The sequence below is a fragment of the Phyllostomus hastatus genome, unplaced genomic scaffold, assembly GCF_019186645.2.
Source record: "Phyllostomus hastatus isolate PE091 unplaced genomic scaffold, TTU_PhHast_1.1 phas_scaffold_317, whole genome shotgun sequence".
In the NCBI taxonomy this organism is placed as follows: Eukaryota; Metazoa; Chordata; class Mammalia; order Chiroptera; family Phyllostomidae; genus Phyllostomus; species Phyllostomus hastatus.
This window is the reverse complement of record NW_025334023.1, coordinates 15,954,664-15,969,520: the sequence shown is the minus strand read 5'-3', so window position 1 is coordinate 15,969,520 and position 14,857 is coordinate 15,954,664. Positions and strand designations below refer to the sequence as shown.

General features: G+C 35.3%; 1 protein-coding gene and 1 pseudogene across 3 annotated transcripts in view; both read left to right on the top strand.

Moving 5' to 3' along the window:
- NOX4 (NADPH oxidase 4) overlaps positions 1-13,384 on the top strand; it is a 170,484-nt gene extending 157,100 nt beyond the window's left edge. For 2 of the 3 annotated variants that reach the window (XM_045818285.1, XM_045818287.1), the window contains 3 exons: positions 342-410; positions 1,784-1,884; positions 11,122-13,383. In XM_045818285.1, coding sequence (XP_045674241.1) covers positions 342-410; positions 1,784-1,884; positions 11,122-11,242 — 291 coding nt within the window. In that variant the 3' untranslated portion in view covers positions 11,243-13,383. Of the gene's footprint in view, positions 1-341; positions 411-1,783; positions 1,885-11,121 lie in introns of all 3 variants that reach the window. The other variant, XM_045818286.1, reaches the window with a different exon arrangement.
- On the top strand, positions 3,918-8,057 carry LOC123805304 (annotated as a pseudogene).
- Positions 13,385-14,857: the final 1,473 nt, after the last annotated feature.

Sequence of the window (14,857 nt, the reverse complement as noted above, 5' to 3'; positions counted from 1 at the left end):
AGACAGAGTCTCTCAGTTACTTCCCAAGTGCCCTCTTCATGGCAAATGGTGCCAGAGGGCGATGAAACACTGATCACTCCCTGTCTGCAAAATGACTTCTTTTGCATTTTTAAAATATCTACTTGAATCCTAATACATAATTTTTTTAAAAATCATTACTTTCACACTATACATACTTACATACATATATAAAATATGTATATACATATTTGCTTGTAGATATTGACTGTGATTAGGCAACATACATCTTAACAAATTCTAGAATCATGTGTGTTAGAATAGGAGGAAGTCTGAGTATACAGAAATAACTTTAATGTCTGTTTACTTTTATGTCCTCTCAGTTTTGGCAAGAGAACAGACCAGACTATGTCAACATCCAGCTGTACCTCAGTCAAACAGATGGGATACAGGTATGTGGATGGATGTTACTATAATTTAGACAAGCCTCTTGATAGTAGGAAATTTACTGTAAGGGCTGTGCTGGAAGAAAATTTCTGCAGGTGGTTTGAAGAGGTTTCCCACAGGAAGGCCTCTTGGAATGTGTCCAGAAAACTCAGGGCTTGTCCTTGAAGTTGACCATATTTTGCCTTTTTTTTTGTCCTTCTCACGGGCAGCTGGAGCAGACTTTTGAACTCATCTCTGTCCTCTTCATTGTTGTCTCAAGTTCTTTACCTAGAGAGATCAGACCATAAGTAAACAGTCTTGTGACTATGAACACTGAGAGGAGGTTTTATATGAAAGAAAAATTAAGGTCATCCATAATAAACCTTATTTATCTCCAAGGGAAACAAAAAAATAGTAACAGCTATCATGCATTAGTAATTCACTATGCTAGACACTGTGCTAAGCAATCATATACATAAGCATGTAATTCCAACAGATTGATGAGGTAGAGGATATTCCTATTCCCAAATTATAGATGAAGAAACTGATATTTTAGACAATATGGAAGAGCTACATAAGTATATGAAGCTCAGCATGAATGTATTCACAAGTTTTATTTTATGATAGTTTCTATCATCATTTTCTGTAATAACTTTGAATACAAGATATGAGTGCTTGTCAGTTACTTTAAAACTAATCTAACCCTATTTTTCCTCGTCAGAATTCTTCCCTTGGAATATAAATATATTTTATTTTACTACTCTAATGAAGCAAGTCAGTGTCATTGTTCCTCATGGTATTGATGTAATTAAGGTTCAGAGCATAGATTGCATTTGGTTCTCAGTGTGTGGGCCTGAAACTCAGACACTTTCTCTTTTCTCACTTCACTCTACCTCCAGGTCTCATATTCTGTTCCTTACAAACGACAGTTCTTTGGAGTTATTTGTTTATAGAGCCAAGATTTGGAGCTCTTCTGTCTTAGGCTTTCTTGTCTGAGGTCATTTCCCCAAATTTATGATTACAATTTGTAGTAACTTACCCATATAATCTGTCAAATATGACAGCTGTATTTACAATGCAAAAACAATGCAGTGAAGTTTATGTACTGAGGCCTTTTTGAGAGTAGGTAATTAGACTGCATTCTTCAACATTGCAGTTGTTTAAAAATGAAGCAAATCAGCCATTTGTAATAATGGCATTTAAGAAGAGAATGGATTTTAAAGGAAAAGAGGAAGGAAATGATGTTCTGATTATACTTAATAGGTTGCCATTTGATACTTATATTCTTTATATCATAGCAATTTGGTAGGAAGCCACAGCAGCAGCAAAAATGATGTTAGAGAAATGGGGAATTTGCCAACTCCGTATCATATAAAATATAATGCTTTCTTTGTGGCAGAAAATAATTGGAGAAAAATATCAAGCACTGAATTCAAGACTTTATATCGGACGTCCTCAGTGGAAGCTTGTGTTTGATGAAATAGCAAAATTTAACAGAGGGTAAGTACCATTCTTCAGAAAATTTGACATGTGGTTAATGATCAAACTGAAATATTACCAAGTTATTATGTGAAGTTTTTAAAGATGAATTAGTAATGGGTTTACAAATTAGAAAGCCACTTAAACACTCAATTATCACTATTAAAGGAGGAAGCAAGTCAGAGACTACTTTACTGGTGTATAATGCCAAGTTATTAAAATTTGGCTTAGAAATAGTGTATAAATTATCTATGAATGAGACTCTTCTACCTACTTTTAATTTTGCATAGACCCATATAAAAATGAGTGTTGTTCATCCCCGAAGCATGTATCAGGTGATCACTAGAAAAGTTTTCAAAATCCCATTGGCAAACAAGGGGGCTCTACAAATAATTTTAACATTACATGCACCTAAAAATCAGTTTTTGTACCTTTTTTTCTGGTGTACCAGAATGAATACAATTTTTGAAACTTGAAGTTGTTTGTCTTCTCTAGTCAGGAATATTTTTAAACTTTTTTCTTCTTGAAAATGGTAATTCTAAAGTAATTTAACATTATGGACTGTGTATCTACTATCTAAAGAGACTGCTACTGAAAGAAGGAAAGCATTCACTTCAGGGCATAGAACAGACAAGCCATTTGCCTTCTATAAACTTACTATGGTGCAAGGCAATAGTCTACAGAAATATAAAAGCATTTTGAAAACCATATACCACTCTCACATTTTAAATTTGGCATTGAAATAGGTTCATCATAAAGTTAAACAGTTGCAGATGTTGGCATTTTAAAATTAATGTAATTATTTTAAACATATCTACTGGAATCTAAACATCAGTTTTTTGGTATCAACCCCATATATTATAAATGCACAAACAAGTTTTCATTAGCTGTTGGAATTATACACAATTATTTTGTTCTACTTGAACTTTCATTTCTATCCTGATTAATCTGCAAAATTTCATCAAAGTTCAATATATTTTTATATTTCAACTAATTATATTTTTGTTTCTGACCTAAACATTTTTCCAACAAGAAAGTACATAAATTGATGGTTTAATTTTTAAAAGTTCCTGTGACCCTAAAGTGCTACTGTTAATTTTTTCTTCTGGATTGAGTTATCATTATAATTATTAGTATATACTTGATTAATTCATAATTTAAAAACTATATTTGATAAATATAAAATGATATTTGATTGTAAATGAATGAGACAGCTTCTGAGATGAAGTGATTTTTTCATCTCAATTCATGAATTCATGGATCAAGATGTCTTGAAAGAGTCACTGATTCTTCATGGCCCTTGGCTCTACCTTCAGTGGTTTTGATTTGGGAAGCATGGTGTGGAGCCCCAGAAACAAAATTTAAACAGGAATATATTTTCATGTAACTCAGATTTCATGTTTGAAACTATTTCTGTATTCCTTTCCCTTGAGAACGTAGTTTGGGATTGAAGAGGGAAGCATTATTTAGAAAGTGGAGGTCCTTTGTAACATGCAGGACCCCAGTTAAAGTGGACCTATAGGACAAAGAAAAAAGTCAACCCAGTTTGGATATCTTCTTTCCCATCTTTTCCCAATATCATCCACCTTCCATGTGATCATCTTGTCATACTCACCTGGGTCTTGCTATGCACCACAGACAATTCATTCCTTGTTAGTGACATTTAACTGACCTCTGACAAGCATTCTCATACTAGTTTTTTTAGTACACTGCTGAAAACTTTGAAAGTTTTGGTTTCTTCCTTCTTCCTTTCCTCTCTCTCTCTCTCTCTCTCTCTCTCTCTCTCTCTCTCTCTCTCTCTCTCTCTCTCTCTCTCTCCCTCTCCCTCTCCCTCTCCCTCTCCCTCTCCCTCTCCCTCTCCCTCTCCCTCTCTCCATTCTTTCTCCAATCAAGCCTCAAAACAGTAGAGGATCATTTACAGGAAATTAGACTAGAATTGTCGGTTTCTTTGGTTACTAATTAAGAATTCTCATTTGTAATACTGTTCCTGGTTGAGAAGGATTTTGTCTTTTTATTTGGTTTCTCATTTTCCTGAAACAGCAAGCTGGTTTAAGATGGGCAAATGTGCACCACCTACTGTTCACATTGTGTACAACACTTTCACTTTCTGTATTTGCTCTGGTCTGTCACCTGAAATGCATTATTTTGAAAGGATTTTTATGTAGCATAGTTTGAAAAAGAATGAATTGACATTTTTGTTTGTTTTGTTTTATTTCTGAATGTTTATTTTTTATTACTATTTACCCCCTTTACACCCCCTACTACCCAAGAATCACCACACTGTTGTTCAGGTCCATGCATCCTTTTTCGTTTTTGCTCAATCCCTCCACTCCCTAAATTCTCCCTCCCCTTAGCTGTCATTCTGCTCTCCATGTATGGGTCTGTCTCTATTTTGCTTGTTAGTTCAGTTTGTTCATTATACTCTAAATATGAGTGAAATCATATGGTATTTGTCTTCCTCTGGCTTATTACACTTAGCATAATGTTCTCCAGGTTCATCCATACTGTTGCAAATGGCAAAAAATAAATTTTTTTTACAGCTGAGTAGTATTTTACTGTGTAAATGTCCCATAGTTATTTTATCACTTATCTGTTGATGGATGCTTGGGCTGCTTCCAAATGTTACCAATTGTAAATAACGCTGCTATGAACATGGGCGTGCATAAATTCTTTTCAATTGGTGTTTTGGGTTCCCTCAGGTATATTTCCAGAAGTGGGATTTCTGGGTTGAAAGGCAGATCCTTTTTTAACTTTTGAGGTATATCCATACTGCTTTCCATAGTGGCTACCCCAATCTGCATTCCCAACAACCATGCAGAAGTGTTCCCCTTTCTCCACATCCTTGCCAGCATTTATTGTTTGTTAGTTTATTGATCATAGCCATTTTGACAGGTATGAGATGATATCTCACTATGGTTTTAATTTGCGTTTCTCTGATGATTAGTGACGTGGAGCATCTTTTCATATGTCTGTTGGCCATCTGTATGTCCTCTTTGGAAAAGTGTCTGTTCAATTCCTTTGCCTACTTTTTAAATTGGGCTGTGTTTTTTTTTCTTTTTTTGGTATTGAGTTTTGTACGTTCTGTATAAATTGTGTATATGAACTCCTTACCAGATGTATCAGCAAATATGTTTTCCCATTCTGTGAGCTGTCTTTTCATTTTGTTGATGTTTTCTTTGCTATGCAGAAATTTTTTAGTTTGATGTAGACCCATTTGTTTATTTTTTCTCTTGTTTCCCTTGCCTGGAGAAATATATCCTATTAAATACTGCTATGAGAAATAACCAAGATTTGAAGCTTTGTTTTATTCTAGAATTGTTATGCTTTAGGGTCTAACATTTGTCTTTAATCCATTTTGAATTTATTCTTGTGTGTGGTATAAGAAGGTGGTCTAGTTTCATTTTAAGGCTTCATTAAGTAGAAAAGGTACCATTTAAACAGATGGGTTAATTTCAGATGTATTATTTTGGTTAACCTCCTATACATAAATATACAATGTGATAATTGATGGGGAGGAGAGTAGGTAGAAGAATGTATAGGGAGGTTAAAGGGCAATTCAAAGATACGATAAAATGAACTATTAATAAAGAATACATAGGGATAGAAATAGAAAAGACAAATTAAATTGCTTTATTTTTAATTTTTTTAATTTTTTATTGTTATTCTGTTACAGTTGTCCCAATTTTTTCCTCTTTGCCCTCATCCACCCATCCTAATCCTGCTCCCACAGTCAGCTCCCACACTGTTGTCCATGTGCATGGGTCATTTCCTACATGTTCTTCAACTAGTCCCTTCCCCTACTTTCCACCGTTATCCCCCTCCCCGCTCCTCTCTGATCACTGTCGGTCTCTTCCATGTTTCCATGCTTGTGGTTCTGTTTTGTTTGTTACTTTATTTTGTTCACTAGATTCCTCTTATAAGTGAGCTCATATGGTATTTGTCTTTTACCAACTGGCTTATTTCACTTAGCATAGTAGTTTCCAGTTACATCCATGCTGTCAACAAAAGGTAAGAATTCCGTCCTTTTACTGCTGTGTAGTATTCCATTGTGTAAAGTGTACTACACCTTTTTTATTCACTCATCTACTCATGGGCACTTAGGCTGTTTCCAGCACTTGGCTATTGCAAATTGCACTGCTATCAACATAGGAGTACATAGGTTCTTTTGAATTGGTGTTTCAGGATTCTTAGGGTATATTCCCAGCAGTGGAATACTGGGTCAAGAGGCAGTTCCATATTTAGCTTTTTGAGGAAATTCCATACTGTTTTCCACAGTGGCTACACCAGTCTGCATTGCCACCAACAGTACTCTAAAGTTCTCTTTTCTCCATATCCTTACCAGCACTTGTTTGTTGATTTATTAATGATGGTCATTCTGACAGGTGTCAGGTGATATCTCATTGTGGTTTTAATTTGAGTATCTCTGATGGCTAGTGATGTTGAGCATTTTTTCATATGTCTATGGGCCATCTGTATGTCTTCCTTGGAGAAATGTCTGTTCAGGTTCATTGTTCATTTTTTAATTGGATTGTTTGTTGTCCTGGAGTGTAGTTGTTTGAGTTCTTTATATATTTTGTAGATCAAATCTTTATCCAAGGTATCATTTGCAAATACATATTTCCCATACAGACATGCCAACAGTTCCATAAAAATGTTCAACATAACTAATCAGAGAAATGCAAATCAGAACCACAATGAAATATTACCACTGGAAGGTACCACTTCATGTACTTTCAGTATCCTTGCATTTCCTTGGCTTTTGTTCTTACTCATCTTATTTCCAAATATACTAGAAGCTTTCTAATATATTATCACTGCTTTTGTTTTAAGCATAAATTATTTTTTAAAGATTTTATTTATTTATTTTAGAGAGATGGGGAAGGGAGGGAGAAAGAGAGGGAGTGAAACATCAATGTGTGGTTGCCTCTAGCACACCGCATACTGGGGATATGGCCTGTAACCCAGGCATGTGCCCAAACCCGCGATGCTTTGGTTCACAGGCCTCTGCTCAATCCACTGAGCTACACCAGCCAAGGCCAATGTTTGAAGCATAAATTATTTTTTAAGAGATAAAAATAAGACAAAATATACCTTACTATTTATTTACAGATTCACTATTTTGATCCTTTTTATTCTTTTAGGGTAGATTCAAATTTCCATCTGATTTCCTTCTCCTTCCTGAAGAACTTCCTTTAATATATTTTATAGTATGAGTTTGTTGACAATGAATTCTCTCACCTTTTGTTTGAAAAGTTTGTATTCCACCTTCACTTTGGAAAGTTATTCTTGTTTGATGTAGATTTTGCTTGGCTATATAAAGCTATCTGGGCTGTGTGAGGGTTGGGGGCAGTGGCGGTGGTGGTGGTAGAGGTTGGCTCAGCCCCAGCAGTTGGAGGAACTGCTGTGCCTCAGAGCCAAGTGCCCACTCATGGCCCATTTTCAGGTACCATGGGCTCCACAGTGTGATCCAATGAATGACATGATGGCACAGTCAGCTAAAGAACACTCCCAAGTTTAATTTGTGAAGTTGGAAGCTGAAGGTCTTCCTGAAATATGTGAAAAACATGAAATTAGTTCTGTTCCCACCTTTCTGTTTTTCAAGAATTCTAAAAAAATTGACCATTTACATGTGCATATGCCCCAGAGTTGGCCAAAGCAGGTGGTAAGCAGGTGGTAGAAATTTTTGACAAACAGAATTTTCAGTTTAGCAATTTTAATATCTCCTCAGATGAAGAAGTTTGTCAGGGCCTCAAAACCTATCCTGATGGCCCACCTATCCACAGCTCTATGTTACTGGCAGCTCACAGGACTTCACTTGACATAGTGAAGGAGCTGGAAGCCTCTGAAGCTCTAGATGCAATTTGCCACAAAGTTCCCAAATTAGAGTCTCCAAGTACTGACAGATAAAGCTTCTGTGATGCTCTTTATGAAAGGAAACAAACAGGAAGCTAAATATGGATTCAGCAAACAAATTCTGGAAATACTGAATAGTACTGGTGTTGAAAATGAGAAAGTTGATATATTGGAGGATGAAGAAGTTCAACAGCGATTGAAAACATACCCCAATTGCCAGGCCACGTTACCCTCAGCTGTACGTGATAGGGGAGCTTGTTGAAGGGCTGGGCATTGTTAAGGAACAGAAAGAAGATGGAGAATTGCTGCCTCCACTGAAGGAGAAAATTAATAAATGTTAAACGTGGTACCCAACTAATATGGAGATAAAAACAGCAGAGCAGCTGATGAGTCAGTCCTCAGATGTGGACAGGGAGGAGAAAAGGCTTCTTCCCCAGCCTCTCCCTGTGTACTCACTCCACAAGGTTATGCTAAATAAATGTATGCTATATGTTTTGTACACCAAAAATAAAATGCAAACACCTTCAAATTCAATTTTTTTAAAAAAAGACTTTGCTTGGTATAGAATAGATGATGATTCCGTTTGTTTTTCAGCACTTTGAAGATATCATTTCATTACCTTCTGAATGGCATAGTTGTGACATGTTCATCTTTCATCTTCTGCTAATTTTTTGTAACATGTCTTTTTCCCCTCTGGTTGCTTTTATGTCTTTCTCTTTGTCACTGGCTTTGAGAGTCTTACTATAAGTTGCCTTATATGGTTTTCTTTGTGTGTACTGTCCTTGGAGTTCAGTGGGGGTCTTGGATGCATGTGTTTATTTTCATTAAATTTGGGGAAAAATTTTGTCAGTTATTTCTTAAATGTTTTTTTCCCTTCTGTCATCTGTCATTGTTGGGAATACCATTACATATATTTTAGACTAGTTGATATTGTCCCATAGGTCACTGGGGCTTTATTTTTTATTTTGTTTTTGTTGTTTTTTTTTCTGTGTACTTTCATTTTGATAGGTTCTAGTGCTGTCTTCCTATTTATTTACTTATGTTTTCTTCTTCAGTACCTAATCTTCTGTTAACTCACAGTATATTTCTCATTTTAAATATTGTATTTAATCATTAGAATTTCTATGTAAACTTTTAAAAACCTTTCTCTTTTCATCATATGGATGCTTATCTTGGAACATATGAAGCATGTTTCTCATTGTTTCAATGACCATGTCTGATAATTCTATCATTTCTGTCATTATGGGCCTTTTTCTATTGACTGATCTTCCTCCTTTGTTAGTTTGCTGGGACTTCTATAACAGTATCCCACAGGCTGAGTAGATTAAACGGTAGAAGTGTATTTTCTCATGTTCTGGATGCTGGGAGTCTAAGATCAAGATGCCAGCAGGGTTGATTTCCCCTGAGACCTCCCTCCTCAGCTTTCAGATGACCACCCTCTTACTGCCTCTTTATACGGTCTTTTTTCTGTGCATGTGCGCCTCTCATGTCTGTTTGTATATACACATTTCCTCTTCTTACGAAGACACTAGTCAGCTTGGACAGCTTTGTTTTAACTTAATCACATGGATAAAGGTTCTATCTCCAATTACAACTACATTCTCAGGTACTGGGGGTTAGAGATTCAACCTATGAATTGTGGGGTTGGGAGTGTATGGATTCAATTCAGCCCATAAGACTCCTAGTTATAGTTCATAGTTTCTTGCTTTATACATCCCCGGTAATTTTTTATTGAATGCTGTACATTATGAAGTTTAAATGTAAAATGCGAAATTTTGATTTATTCTTTTCAATATTGTTGGATTTGTTTCTGGCCTGTTTTGTTACTTGGATTTGTTTGATTTTTTCACGACCTGCTTTTAAGCTTTGTTGGTACAGGTCTAAAGCAGCCTTCAGTCTCAGGCTGATTTTACCAATATCCACTCTACCTTTTGCAAATAAGGTGGTACCTTTCTGGAACACTACCCATTGCCCATGGATTATATATAAATCTTATCATTCTGGCTTATGGGAATATGAATTATCCACAACCTTGTGTAAACTCTGCACTTTGTTTGACTTATTGCTCCCTGATAGTTCCTTACTGAGATTCATGTGACTTTTTTCTTACATGAGCAAATCAGTACTCAGCCCAAGACTTGGGGTCACTGCTCTCTAGCTCTCCAAACCTTCTTTCTGTAGATGTCTCTCCCCTACTGTATTTTTCTCTGCAAATTCTAGCTGCTTTGGCCTCCACAAATTTTATTTTTTGTCCCCTCAACTCTGTGAGACCACTAGTCAGTGCAGCAGCCAGTGGCTTGTCTCCAGGCAAAGCAGAGACAGTTGCCGACTCACCTTGTTTTTCCTCTTTCTCAGGGATCACTGTTCTCTTCTGCCTATTGTCCAGTGTCTGAAAATACTTGTTATATATTTGTCTAGTTTTTTAATGCCAGAGGGTAAACCTAGTCCTCATTACTCAATCATAACTGCCAAGGAAAGTTTTATTTTCATAGTTCTTTGATTTATTTCTCAAGATGAAATGTTTTAATAAAACCATTTTTCAGTATTTGTTATAAATTAAATGGATTCACTATCTTTTTTTCAGCACCAATTATTTTCAGACAGTGGGGACATAACTGTAATTTGTCTAAGATATATGAATTGTTAATCATTTGGATATCCTAGGAAGAATTCCAACAAATCAACAAGCTTGGAGGAAGATTATTATAAAATATTTGTCATTTTCTGGGATTTATTTAATCTATTTATTTAGTCTACATGTATAATTTATCTACTAGAATTTTATGTTAGCAAATAATAAAACCTGCTTGGCATTTGTTACAATTATTGCCTTGCATAAATGGAAAAGAACATGTATCCAAATTAATAAGCTTTTTATTTCAATGTGGATGTAAATTAGTCACTTAAAATTTTGCTTTCAAGATGGTAATAGCTTCTCTTTCTCTTCTCATGTTCATCATGACTCATGCAAATTCACAGCCTCTTCAGGGGAAAGTGTTTGTAAAACAGTGGTAGGAGAACATTGACGAGATCCAATGTGGACGGACGTCTGTCAGCTGCTGCTCTGGGTTTAGTCTTTGGTGTCACTAATGTCATGTAATGAAAAGGCTAAGGCAGACTGTTCACTCTTTGAATAAGTAAATATGTGCGCATAGTTATATTCTTTGAATTATCCTGAATTCTAGTATGAAAAGGATGAGGTGAATAAAATATCTTCTAGGTGATCATTTACATTTGGAAAAATATTGAAAAATTATTTTTAATGGGCCAAAATTATTTTAAATTATCTTAATAGCAAGAAATTAACTTTCTTAAGTACCTTACACATGCTCATAAAGCATACTTCTTGTCATGTTCTGCCAAATTTTCCACCTGATTTTCCATTTTCTTCCTCTCCCTTCCCAGGAAAACGGTTGGTGTTTTTTGCTGTGGACCCAAATCAATTTCTAAGACTCTTCATAAACTGAGTAACCAAAGCAACTCATATGGGACAAGATTTGAATACAATAAAGAGTCTTTCAGCTGAGAATTTTCGCCATAAACCAGGACTCTAAAGAAGGAATGTGTGCAATTTCTAAGACTTTGAAGTTCAAACAGCCATGTCATTCCAAGGAGTAGCAAGACTTCCTTATTTATGATTATTTAAAGTAGAAATGCAGAGAAGTGGCCAGATGACAGGTCACATTACATGTTTAATCTGGAAACCAAAGAGGCCCTTTGATGTGATTATTCACTTTTCAGAGCTAGAATTAAAACCATTAGATGTGCACTGTTGATTTTTATGGCAGATTCAGGAACTCCCCAGTGAGGAGCTACACTTGCTCACTGTGAGGCTGATAGCCTTGGTCCTCTTTAAATTGTTTTTGGTTGAACAAATGCAAGATTGAACAAAATTAAAAATTCATTGAAACCGAGATTACATTTTCTGCATAAGTATAAACAGAGTTGATTTAGAAAAGCTCCAGGCAAATATATTAGATGTTTGAAGATACTGCACAGGACTCTATTGATACGGGTACTTTGTGTCAATATCTAATCTTGCTCACTACTGATACTAATACCTCTATTTGATGTCTGTAGACTTCATGTTGAATGAATCTTTTACAGTTGTTGATATAGTATCTATTTTTATATATTTCTCCCCCCCCCCCAGTCTAGGGAGGTCTTTTCTCCCTTGGCATGCATTAAGCACAATGATTTAATCAGTCATTTTCACCCTCAATTTATTTAATCAATTACTGTTGCATAATAATGAAGAATTATTATTACTATAAATTATAAAGGGATATATAGACTAATAAGTTTTTTCCCTTTTCAGCATTGTGATCTCTATTATTTGTATTTTCTTTTGTATCCAGCATAGTTTGTCTTAGTTTTTAGCTTCTTAAGGTACTTCGTTTAATTTGCACTTTGTGACCAAAGCTCAGTGTCTGTCTGTGGTCACTCAGACAGACAGAAGATGTTGGAGACATTGAAAGTGTACTCACACATCTAACAGAAAATCTGTATTTTACTTCCTACAAAAGATGAAGTACTTCATTAGTTATTCATTTCTAAGTCCAGAATCAAGCATATTATTGCTGCACTACTTTGTGTTTGGGTTCTCAAGAAAGAATTGCTGAGTTTAAAGTCATTGTTGGCATTTCTCTATGTTAACCTAATGGTTCATGTTCCCTGCCCATTATAGTCTTGGCTCACAGGAAAAAATTAATTCACTTCATTACCTTAAGAATTATAAGGCATTTTTTTTCAGCTTAGTGATTTTGTTTTGTAGACGTCTACCAGTGGCTATGAAATACAGCATATTGCCAAAATCAGCAGCATGATCGGTGTTACCTTGTTTAAATTTGCATGATACCATATTAGATGCTACTGTCATCTTTTGCAGGGATTTACCAATAGCAATCAAGCCTGTTAAAGCATCCAGCATTGAATGCCCATAAATATATTACTTACAGATATTTCCTTCTTCCTTTGGAATTCTTTCTTCTCCCTTCTGAGGAAGACTAATCAGAAAAAAGACATGGGAAATGTGCAATGTTCCTGAAGATTTAGCTCTGAAAACATATTTAATAAACAGCACATCTTGGTAACACTTTCTAAATTCAAAATAGCTTTCATATAAACACATAACAGGAAGGACTACTAAAAAGAAACTTAGTAAAGACAATGTGCAATACTGACTCTTTTGATCATAATTTATTTAAGTGATTATATTAATACAGCTAATTTCAGTAAACCAAATGGAAGATTTTTCAGAATAAGAGGAATCTTTCCTAGTATGTAGGTCTGCTATTCTAGATGAGCCACTTTACCTATCTTAAATTCCAGCTGATGCTCAAACATTGTATTAACACAGGTAATTTTTGCTTCTGTAGATAGCTTCTGTAGTTTGCTTCATCGTGCATGTATATGAAAGCCTTGTTTTGTTTTGAGAGATCCTTTCTCTCTAGCTAATTCTTGTCACACAGATCTTAAAACACTAATTTTAGTGGCAATAAATGTTAGAATTGAAATGCTGTCCTTTAAATCTTTGTAAGTTTACTTTCCCTTCACAGAAAATAAAGCAGGCAGAGTTTCTTCACCATATAATGCAAGTTGCAGAAACATTTATGTGAGTGTGTACTGGTGTGAACAGCCCTGAGCGTTCGTGTTCTGGGGTTGTCAGTGTCACTGGTTAAGGATATGACTATGGCAAATTGCTCCTCACTCTGGGATTTCTCATTTGGATGAGATCAGTGCTCAATTAGTCGTTTTTAGGAAATGTATCTTTTTGAGGACATGAATAAAAAGACATATTATGGCATACATACAAAATATACAGTCTTGGGTGTCCCACAAACAATCTCAAAATTGAGGTTTGGGCTCCTGTTTTAAGAACCTCTAAAAAAAAATCATCATCATTATAAGCATTTTTTAAACTCTACCTTTTTTTCTTTCATTTTTGGAATAAACTATCAATTTTTATAGATTATACTAAGAAATTAACTCAGTGGACAAAGGAAAGGAAATTCTTTTTGTATCCCCCCAAAGAATCTGATAGACTCTTTCATCAGCTTTTAATCTTCTTGGGTCTCTTGCTTTATGCAAAGCAAGGCTGTGAATTTACATACCAGTAATAGTAAAAAAAGTTTCATACACACACACACACACACACCCCCAAAACACATAAGTTTGGGCCTTAGTTTTTATGAGGTTTTTTTTTTTTTGGTTTAAAAATTACATGATTGATGGTTTTTCATGCCATGATTTTAAATTCCAGTTGGGTGATTTTGATAGTATAGGCTCTTAAAATAAAGAAATAAAAGCTATACAAAAGCATAGTCTGAATGGATCTACTCCATATATCCACACTATTTGTACCATCCCCCCAAATCAGTGTTTACTGGGAGCCGTCACAGCAGGCACTTGATTTAAATTATAAGGCATTGTTAAAGAGGCTTGCTAGAGGCAAAAGGCTAGCCACTGTCATCACTAGACAATGCTGGTGTTAAAGGATATTGCTTATATTAGAGAAAAAAAAATTAGATAATTGTTTTTCCATAAGGATGGTTAACTCAGCTGAACAGTGAGTTTTCTAACCAAACCGGTAAGATACATTTTCACCTGCTTCTCATGACAAACAGTCCATTTTCTTATGCTATCGAGAACACTCTTATACCCAGTTATGTTAGAGAAGCATGAAATGCTAAAGTCAGGAGTACTGCTACTTTGCAGTTGAGGAAACTAAGGTCCTAAGGAAGATGGTAACTTGCTTCAATTCATCCACTGAGTTTGTCACAGAGTAAAAAGGAGCTCAGCTTTCCTAACCTTTGCTACTGAAAGGCTCTTCCACTCCCCATGAAATACACATCTAGTAAGACACATCTAGTACCATCCATTTGATCTCCATAAACTCTAGTGCTAGGTGGAAAAGAGGTACTGAATGTTAATTCTAGGTTCATAGCAGAAAATCACACTCTTCTCTATACGTATATCTTCTGATTCTAAATTTGTTAGACACTTATTTTCCCTATTAAAATCCATTTTCTTGTATCAGTTTTAAAACATGACAATTGTGCTAAAGAGAGTTTGTTCTCTAGGACTCTGTATTAGAAATTTGTAATAATATATAGTTTCTAGGAAATACTGATATTGTAAT